An 11,187-nucleotide genomic window follows, 5' to 3' on the forward strand; every position below is an offset into this window, starting at 1 on the left:
ACAACAAGAAATAAAGAAAAGTCCTAAGAATCCTTGAATTCCCGAAAGAATCACAAATCCCTTCAAACGGCTCTAATCTCCCCTCTAATGAATTTCAATGGCAAGAAGAAGGTTGAAGATGGCTCCCACAATCCAAATATTGTTAAAACAGCTTCTAAAGAAAACTCAAGATAGAATTCTTGGAGAAAACCCTAAAGAAAATTCTACTCTCAACAAATCTGAAAATTTAATAAAATCTAAGTTGTGTTTACAAAGGGTGGCCGACCATCTATTATATAGGCCTCCAACTAATCCTAATCTCATTAGGAAACTTAAAATTTAAACCTAATTAATAAAAACAATAAGAGAATTTCGGCCAAACACTTAAATGGGCTGTTTGGGCCGAATTTAACACTTCATATTCCTAGAGCCTAAAAATTTAAATTAACAATTAAAATGTTTATAAATTGGGCCCTTTGACATTTTGGCCTGATTTTCAACTAAGTATATATGGAAGTTTTGATTGGGCTGGAATTTGCTTATTAGGCCTCGCTTTCAAGAATTTGGGCTTGTGATCCATCTCCTACCAAATTTGGGTCGTTGATGCTCGTAACGAAGATCCAATGCGCCTTGGCTGCAAGATTCGGTTTCTTGGACCAAGATTTCCAAGATTTGAAATCTTGAATTTCTCGATTCTTGAAATCGTTCCAAACAGCAAAATTGGGCCAAGATTCGGTTTCTTGATTTTCTTGAAAACAAGAAAGTGAATCTTGATTTTCTTGTTCTTTTGTGTACACATGTAAGGCCTTGCTAACAAATTCTTGAATGGTCCCATTTAGTTTGGAACGTATTTGTCGGGCCTTTGATCTCGTTATTGGGCCTTGTGGTAGTTTGAGCCCATCACGTTCTTGGGTTGGGCCTTTGAGACTCGTATCACATTAGGTCCTGGTGGATCATCGAACCTTATAATCCCCATATTAATGAACCTTTCAATTAACTTTTTGAATATAGTGCAGTTATCAATTAAGTGTCTTATTATTCCTGCGTGGTACTCGCATTGAGCATTCGCATCATACCATTTTAGGAACGGAGGTTGCATAGGTTTTAAGTAAAACGAAAATACCGTATGCGCGTCAAATAAATTTTAATATAACTTTCTATATGACATTAGGATGGGTGTGAATTAGAGTTTTTTTCACGTTTGGCCTTGAGTTAAATTATTGCCTCGAAGGACCTTAATGGCTAGTTGTCATGGTCCTTGGTTGGCTTACAATGACCAGTTTTGAATAACTTTTATTATACATACTCGCGATGTTTACTTCATTTTCTTTCTTTCTCTGGGCTAACCTTTTAGCATTTTTCCCCGCTTCTATTTTCCACTCCTTACTACATTTTCAATCATTTCTTTAGACATTACTATATCTGAGAAGCTCTTGGTAGCACTATCCAGCGTATGGTTAATGAACGGGGCTTTCAGAGTATTTATGAAAAATATTGTTGTCTCCTTCTCCAGAAGATGTGGCTTAAATTATGTTGCCACCTCTCTCCATCTTTGAGCATATTGTCTAAAGCTTTCACTTTGCTTCTTCTCCATGTTTTACAGTAAAATTCTATCGGGTGTTATGTCAGTCATATGACTGTATTATTTCATGAAAGTCTTTGCCAAGTCTTTTCATGAATTGATTTTGGCCCGACTTAGCTGATTGTACCATTTGGCAGCTGACCCGATCAAACTATCCTGGGAGAAATGGATTAATAATTGGTCGTTATTGATGTATCCCGTTATTCTTCGGTAGAACATTGTGATATGGGTTTCAGAACAACTAGTCCTATTGTATTTTTCTAATTCTGGAGTTTTAAGTTTTGGTGGGAGAACTAGATTTGGGACTAAACTTAATTCCTTAGAATCGACCCTGCAAAGGTAGTCAGCACTCTCTATAGCTCTGAATTTCTCCTCCAACCACTTGTACCAATTTCTGCCATGTCGTCCAGATCTACTCTTGTTCTATCCATTTCTGCCATGTCGTCCAGATCTGGAACAATGGGATTGGTCGGATTATCTCCAGGATTGGAACTTGAACCCATCGGATAATTCACCGGTGCTAAGGCATTGGCATGGTATTTTTGAAATCTTGTGGTAACGGGTACCCTTCGCGGATATGTATCTAGTTGGGCTTGGACATTCACCGGGGTAAAGCCTGGGGGTATGTAGGATCTTCAGTATCATCCCTAGAGTTAGTCATAGTACTTTTCCCTTTTTCGACCCCTCCAACCAGTAATTGGGTCAATTAGTTTATCATGTTTCATTGGGACTTTTTGTATTTGATCCCTCATATTTTGCTGTACCTTAGCTAATTGGTCTTGCAGCTGCGCTTGTAACTGATCTTGCATATCTTTCTAAATTTATTCTAGTCTCTCTAAAATTTGATCCATGGCTTTAGTTTTACAACGGGTACCGTAATGATATTCGATTGGTAGATTCTTGTAGGTTTACAGGGTAACTATCATAATTTTGATTAATTAAGGCCTTTTATGAAATTTAATGCATGAGATGAAATGTAATGATGATGAATGAATGAATGCAAAAAGAGGTATTGATTCTGATTCAATTCTATTAGATCAACTTTACTAGAAAACAAATTTCTTTATATAAAACAGATACATTTTACATATATGCTTTGCCCTAACACTTAAAGCCTTGACTTTCCTAAAAAGCCAAGCTAATTCTCGGCCTCGATCTGATTCTGATTCGTATCTCAAGCTCAATATGTCATCTTGAACTACTAGGGTTTGCAAATGGTCGGCTACCTCTCGTACTTGAGTCATAGCTTTGCCCATGATATGATCTCTATCCCTGAACTGACATTGAAAGCATTAGAGTTGCTCTTTCCAATGTTCATTGTTCGTTTCAAGAAGCTCGATTCGAAGTTCACAATTTTACAGTACGGCCCCGAGCTCTTCTATCTTTCCCTTTAACTTTTCAATCTTAGTCAGGCTTACATTCAACTTTATCATAAAGTTGCGATTACAATATTGATGCAGTGACCTTTCTAATTCTGCTACTTGAGCTTTTAATCCAACCTTTGTATTTTGACTTTCTAAAAAATCCCTTTTTAGAGCATCTTATCGGACTCGAGCATCTTGGAATTTCTTTTTCCACTGATCCGCTCTAATATTTTCTTCTTAGATTTCTAGTCACTATTGTTCTGATGTTTTACCCAACTCGACAGCCCTCATTGACAGACGCAGTTTCTTATAATCTATTTTTAAATTGTCCAAGTATTCCTCAGCCTTATTTTTTTCTTTCTTCATTTTCTTGGCTTCTAACTTTTGGACGTCGATGTCTAACCCTAGCTAAATCTTTTCCTCTTCCAACTTTTCTATCCTCTTCCCCAACTCCGAATTCTTCTTTTCGAAGTCTTGCTTTACGATCCCTAACTCAGATAGGACCACTTGCAAGTGTTCTTCTATCGATCGAATGTTTTCTTGACTTGATGATTGGACATTATCATTAACTCTTTTACCCCACCACTAATCATATTTCGGGCTCGTCAAGGGATTTGCGAAAAATCTCTTCATTTTGTAAGTTTGGTTCCAAGCGTTCGATATTTCATGAACCTTTTATTTGTAATTATCACCTTTGTACGCAAACTCGCATTGAGCCAACCCTTGCGTTGTTGGTATAAATTGCCTCGACCTATACTGTCTTAATACACGTAGAGGGGCATATCCAACAGCTCCCTATATCTCGAATAGAAAGACCCAGTCGAAATCTCCACATCGATACAAAATTTCATTAGGGATCATCCAAGGAGCCCTCCATTCAAAATCTTCGTCTTAGAGACTCTGGAGTATTGCCATCCACTTTTCTTCAGAAATGTTGTCTCGCCTTGGTGTAGTCACGAATTCTTTCAACGGAGAGTAGTTTTTAGAGAATACTCGATAAGAAACCTTTTTTACCTTTCAAAAGTGGCTATGGAACCAGGCTAGCAAGAGTTGTACACACTTGATAAATCTTCATTCACCCGCTCTCCGACATGCACTTAAAGATCTTAAAGTTTCAACTAAACCTGTCGGGACGGGCATGACCTTTTTGTCAAGTCGGTTAAATAAATCTGAAACTGCACCATCTATGTGCCGTAATACTTTGGAGAAGATGACCAACCCGTAAATACTCAAGGCAAAGATGTCGACCTTTTTCCTCGTATACGGATGTGCCAAGATCAAATCCCGTAAACTTTTCCAAGGGATGCATTTACTATCTCCCTTTTGTTTAATCCGGGTTACGACCCATTGCTCGCTCATCCCAGTTATGCTTATTAGCCTTTTTAAGAAAGTCAGGATGCTGGCGGCTCTAGAATAAGATTTGTTGGCTTGGATCCTCGGGCAATGGAGTAGAGTTGTGTACTCTTCTACGGTGGGCACCAAGTCTACCTTCCCAAAAGTGAAGCAGCTATAGGCCGGATTCCAATAATGGGCAAGAGCTCGAAATAAGTGCTTATCCACTTTGACATCGAGTAAATAAGGCAAATCACCATATTCACAGTAGAATAACTATTTGATTTCGTCATCCCATTGGTCTCATATTTCTTTCAACTCTTGAAGACTATTCTGAGTCACACTGATATGAGTGAAATCTTATAATTCCAACATGTACCCTTCCGTCAAGCTGTCGCCCTTCTCTTGTTGTGTTTTCTCGAACCATATTCGTACAGCTGCATTGTCCTCCACTTTATCAAGAAATCCCTTTTCCATGACAAGCTCTCTATTTAGTAACTGAATGCGAATCAACACCCTTTTCTATGATGAAAATGAAATGCAATCACAGCCAAAACAAAACAAAACAAGTCAATACATTTCATACAAAGCTAGAATACAAAAGCAAGAAATAGTAAATAGAACATCTATTCGGGTAACCACTAAGGTTTGACATGGTTCTACCTAGGGTGGGTTCTTTAAGGCTCATTATATGCGGTTTGGTTCTAAAGTAAGGGTACCTAAACCAGCAGATTCCTCAATTCTCACCTTTTATAGGCTCATATGGACCGAGTTCAGTTTAGGGGAATATAATTCCCTATGGCTATACGGAGGTGAAGACCTCACGAAGACATAGGTATGGATGTATCCCGAAAGCAATCCACTATCCTATATGGATGTGAAGACTTCACAAAGGAATAACTTCTCACTCCCACTTAAGAATGGCAAAATGGAACGATTATGCCATGTAATGTGTAGAAACATACCAAGAGAAACTCGAACCAATAAAATCGACATACTAAATCATTATGTAACCCGATATAACAAAGACATTATTTACCACAAAAATAACATGAAGGATGAAATACAAAGAAGGGATCGTCAATTTTAACCGAATTATCAATTTCCAACAAAAAGACCAAAAAGTAATCAACTCGCGACTTGACTCTCTTATTTTGTCCCCAGCGGAGTTGCCAAGTTGTCGAAACTTTTTTTTAAATCGACTTTCATTTTAAAAAATGAAAAAAATAGAGTCGCCACCAATCCTTTTTAATTAGGTGTGATTGGATCACCTCAAGACTCATTAGATTTTATTAAAACAGTAATATTTGGTCTTACAAATTTAGAAAATGGGTTCGGGAGTTGGTTACATACAAGGAAGGATTAACACCCTTATAACGCCCAAAATGGGTACCTAATTGATTACTTGATGTCTTAGTGTCGATGATTGAAAATTGGAAGAGAATTTAGAACACGATCCCTCTTTGCATAATGTTATTAAGATATTACTTGACTAAATTAAATTAAATTAAATTAAATTAAATTAAATGGAAAATGCCTTATTTCAAGTTAATCGAGAAGAAAGACCATGCTCCGTGAGTTAGGACACGATACCTCGGATTCTCGAAAACCAAAATAATTGTCATTTGATCGCTACCTAAATCTTGCTTTTCATTATTTTAAAAAGGATATTCGATTATTTTGATTTTAGGAAGAGGCCATACTTTGTAAGTTAGGAGCACGGCTCTCCGGATTTCGAAAACAATAAACATTGCCTTGGTTTTAATTATTTCCTAAGCGTTATGTAAAATGAACGTAACCTTTAAAACAATGTGCATTTAGAAAAAAACGGATAGTATGTTGTAATATGACACATGGAATGATGATAGCAAAATAAAATAAAATGACCATGTAAGTAAGAATAAAAGGATGATATTAGTATAATAAGTAAAAGATAAAATAAAATAAATAAGTATATAAAAAAATACCATGCTGATAAATAATGATAATAATGCAACTATAATAGTAATACGAATATCTTATAACAATAATAGCAATAATCACATCATAATTATTATCATAATAATAAATAAATAAAATAATGATACCATAAAATAAAAATAAAACATATAAATAAATGGAAACATAAGTGACATAAATTTTAAGTGTTAAAATAAATGACATAGTAAATAAAGAGGCAAAATTAATCAAGTAAAGGATTAAATTGAAATTTGAACGAAAATTAAGTTATAAATTGCAAAATCATTAAAGAAATGGGAAATAAATTACTAAATTGAAGGTCCAATAAAATCTAATGTCTAAATTTAAAAAAAAAAGATAAAAAAGGCTGAATTAAAATGCGATGCAAAAGTTCAGGGACTCCGAGGACAATTAATCCAAAATAGTACACGAGTAATTCCCTGAGGGGTCAACGGTATAAGGACTAAATTGAAAGCTAATTAAAATCAAAAGGTATAATTTAAAAAAAGAAAAAAGTGAAATTAGGACCACATTGCAAAAGGCTCAAAGGCGGAAGGACTAGGGCGACAATTAGACCCTTTCCACGAAAACAATCGGATCCCAAGGGATTCGGATCGGGTTGGCGGGTTGGCCCTCAAAACGATATCGTTTTAGGGCGTTTAGGGCCTGGTTGAAACGACACTGTTTTGATGACCCTATTTAAGTAAAAAAAGAAATAAAAAAAATTCAGACTTTTTTTTAAAAAAAGTTCTCTCCACTTCCTTTTTCTCTCTAAAGCCCCCTATATTCGATCACAAGACTGTCAGCGCTCCACCGTGGCCACCGGTCATCGGTGAAGACGACCGCCACCTCCGATGGCCGGAGTTAAAAAAATGCCCTCTTTTAGTCCCTTTTACTCCCCAAAGCTAGATCCGAAGGCTAAGCCTTCTAAAAGAGAAAAAAGAAAAAAGATGTTCGACTCTTTGCACATCACACGTCCCCTTTCGTCGAAGCCTCAGAGAAAACCCTAAAAGGTACGAAAGCATTCGGGGTTAGAGGAGGTCTCCGACAACAATGGGAGGCGAGACGACCAATAAAAAAACTTTTATTTCTTATTTATTACTTATTTAAAAAAAATCAGAAGATAAAATGGACTACCTTTTAATGTTTTTGTTCTTTTATTTCAAAAAAAAAACCCCTTTGTTACAAATCGTTTTCGATCTTTATAGTCGAAATAAAATACATGATATTACTATTTAGTTGTCTTTTCTCTATTCCTTTTGCTTTTGTCTCTCTATTGTCTTGTAGGTGATGGTGGCAGAGGTCAACGGCGACGATGGGTGTCGCGCCTTGCCATTTCGGTGAAAGGAGGGGGAGGGACCTCGGGCGGCGTGTCTGCTGACATGGCAAATGAGTGACGCCGAAACATCTTAGGGTGGAATTAGGGTTTCTGTTAGTTTAGGATAGTTGGGCTATTGGGCTTTGGGTTACTGGGTATTAGGTTTAGCGGATAGGTTGGGCTATTGGGTCATTACACATAATATTGATTTATTTTTTTACCTTGAACTCAAACCCTAAATTTCGAATCAAAATTTCGAACCTCGATCCCAAAACTTAAATCTAAACTTGAGGTTCAAGGTTTAAAGTTTAGGGCCAAAATTTAATATTAAGGGTTCAAGATTCAGAGTTCAAGATTTAAAATAAAAAATTATCAAAATTGTGTATAAATGACATAAAAATTATTAAAATATCATTAAATAATAATAAATCATAAACGATAGTACAAAGAGCCCATAAAATCATTTAAAAAAAAATAGAAAGATTCCTATCTCATCGAACATGGACCACAACGACAGCTTTACATCTTTGTTTTTGTTAATTACGACAAAAGTTACAGAATGTCAAAAATTGATGGCATTTCCACTTAAATTCCACTGTCAATAATATGTTATATTATAAATACGATAACTTGCTTTTCTCCATTTGCTATCATTACTATTGACCAAAACTCTATCATTATTTGCTTATAGTCAATGCAGTAAAATACGAAGAAGGCTATAAATTATAATTTTGGTTATATCTCGTATAACAATATCATGTTGCGTATAGTAAAAAATATTATTTTTTACATATATTTTAGTATACCAGTTAATAATAAATTAATTTAATTAATAATACATAATTATTCTTATGATTTATTTTTAAGAAAGAGAATAAAATATTTTCACTAATTTTGAATAAATCTTGTTTTTTATAAGAATTATTACTCCTACATTTATACATTTCCATGAGAAGAACCAGAAGTATTAGTGTACTTATCAAACCTAATTTTGATTATATACTCCTTATATATACTTATGCAATTATTACTTGTCCTAAAGTAAAAGAAAAAAAAAACATATAGATTATTGCTAAGGTGGAATATGTAATAAGGGAGCATGTGAATTAGACAAAACCTAGCAACCCAATGTTAAGATTATGTTGTGTCGTGAGTGTTGTAACAAGATGCAACATACTTCTTCATGATCTTTCTAACTGTCAGAATTTCAAGGAAATTAATACTAGTTTATTTATCAAACCTAAATTTGAGTTTGGTTCATAGTTCATACATACATACAGACGTGTATATATATATAGAGCACCTAGGGTAAGACTTTCTCTGTCTTGAGTGCTATAACAAGACACAACATTTTTCTTACGTTAAACCATATAGACTACAACTTGAGGTACCAAACTGAAACTGAAATACATGATTACTCATTATTGCCATTCTCTGGATCAGACTTGTGGTCATTTTTAAAGACGAGGACCTTAAAGAGCTGAATCAAACACCGCAGTATGAAAGGCACAGCAAAAGCGGCTATGGCGTACCGAAACCGTATTTCATGGGGAGTAACCGCGAAAACTGCGGAGCCGTAAGTGACGGCCATGGAAATGGTGGCAATAACAATTTCGAGGTGGCAAGGGAATTTGTAGGTGAGCGGGATGATGACAAGTATGGAAGTGGCGAGAGCGAGGGTGTTGGAAATCAAGAAAACATAGTAGGCTGCTGAGTTGGATGCATAAATGGCTCTGCCTGCATGATCTCCTTCTTGCCATACTCCGCCAGGAGGGTTGACACCAGCTTGGAAGGTAACGGAAGCTATGAGGGTTGCTACTACTAACAAAATGTTTCGAACATCCCCGGGCTTGTCTACATCTTCTTTGTACTGGAAAGGCTTGTACCAGCTCTTGCCTGTGCTTAAACGGTTTACCATTCTTAATTTGTGCTCATCAATTTTCATCACTCGTGTATATATATACGAGAGCAGGGTGAAGCCAAAACAATTTTTTAGGGCTGAATGAAATTTTAATTTTTTATGCTTTATATATTTATAAATTTTAAAGTATTAAATTAAAATTTTATAATATTAGGAGAACCAAAGTGTAATTTTAATTTTACTAATTTAAAATTTAAAAAAAATTAAAAAACCTAAATTGCAATTTTTTTCATTGAATCGCCTGTGGAGCTAAGCTAGGGATTTAATTTTATGACCATTGCATATATGATTTGGTCTACTATAAGAAGCTATTATCCGCGTGAGTTTTATTCAGTTTGTTGATTTTAATTTAGACCCTATTAATTCTTAATTCCATCATATTATTTAATTTTATCTTATGATTTTTTGAATAATTTAATACTTTGTAATACTTAAACACTTTTAAAAATATAATATTATTTTTAATTTAACTGAATGTTAAAGGAAAAGGTGATTTTAGTTTAATATATAACACAAGACTTTTAACAGTTTAATTTTTAATTGTCTAACCTGCTGTTTGGTTGATGAAAAAGGAAAATGAAACACTGCCATGTTTAGTCAATTGCTTTTTTAGTAGAACCCACCTCTTTCTATGTTCACATTATTCAAGACAAAAATCAATTTTGTACTTTCTGCCGTTTACTATCCCTAAAAATGAATGTTGAGTGGGTTTATGGTTTCATATGTAGCTTGAATTTGAGTTGTGTTAGTTGTATTTGTTATTGTAATTTACTAAAAAAAGTTAAGAGAGATAAGGAAGGAGCACTACACTAAAACAGATTTTTAGCGGCGATTGAACAAAAAACGCCGCGAGCATTAGCGGCGCCTTACGTAAAACGCCGCAAAAAACCTAAGCCCAACGACATCGTTTTATACCTTTCAGGGCTTTAGCGGCATTTTAAAAAAAATCGCCGCTAATGCTCAGATCTAAAAAGCGCCGCTAACTCTCATATCTTTAGCGGCGTTTTTGGAAAAGCGCCGCTAATGCTCAGATCTTTAGCGGCATTTTTGAAAAAGCGCCGCTAATTCTCAGATCTTTAGCAGCGTTTTTGGGAAAGCGCCGCTAATGCTTAGATCTTTAGCGGCGTTTTTGGAAAAGCGCCGTTAATGCTCGGGGCTTTAGCGACATTTTTGAAAAAGCGCCGCAAAAACATTTTATCTGTCTATTTACAATTTAATTTGTTTATTTATATTAATTAAAATTTAATTTATTTTTAATTTAATATTTGTTAAAAATGGATAAATTTGAAATAATGACATGTAGAAATAATTTGAAATAAAAAAAAACATAGAAAAATATTTGTTAAAAATGGAGAAATTAAAATACTATTATTTAAAATAATTTTAATTTTTTTGGGTACATGATTGATTAATTTTTAATTTATATATTAAATAATTTCAAATATAATTGTAGAAGATACGATAGTATTAATTTTAAAATATTTAATTTAATTATCATTATAGTTTGGGGTTTAATATATATGGTTTAGGGTATATATATGGTTAATTTAGGATTTAGGGCCGGTTTAAGAGTTGTAATTTTAAGGTTTATAGATTATGGAATTAGAGATTATGGATTAGGGATTCTGATTTAAGGGTTGTGATTTAAGGTTTATGGGTTAGGGGTTAGAGGTTAAGAGTTAGGGATTTAGGGTTTATGGATTCAGTGTCAGGTTAGGCTTTAGAGTTTAGA

The 11,187-nt window shown here is 34.7% G+C and overlaps 1 protein-coding gene across 1 annotated transcript; it reads right to left on the reverse strand.

Moving 5' to 3' along the window:
• Window positions 1-8,739: 8,739 nt before the first annotated feature.
• LOC107945574 (uncharacterized) lies at window positions 8,740-9,533 on the reverse strand. Its single transcript, XM_016879629.2, has one exon. The coding sequence runs from the start codon at window positions 9,477-9,479 to the stop codon at window positions 8,949-8,951; it is 531 nt and encodes a 176-aa protein (XP_016735118.2). The 5' UTR covers window positions 9,480-9,533; the 3' UTR covers window positions 8,740-8,948.
• Window positions 9,534-11,187: the final 1,654 nt, after the last annotated feature.

This window comes from Gossypium hirsutum, chromosome D12 (assembly GCF_007990345.1).
Source record: "Gossypium hirsutum isolate 1008001.06 chromosome D12, Gossypium_hirsutum_v2.1, whole genome shotgun sequence".
Classification (NCBI taxonomy): Eukaryota; Viridiplantae; Streptophyta; class Magnoliopsida; order Malvales; family Malvaceae; genus Gossypium; species Gossypium hirsutum.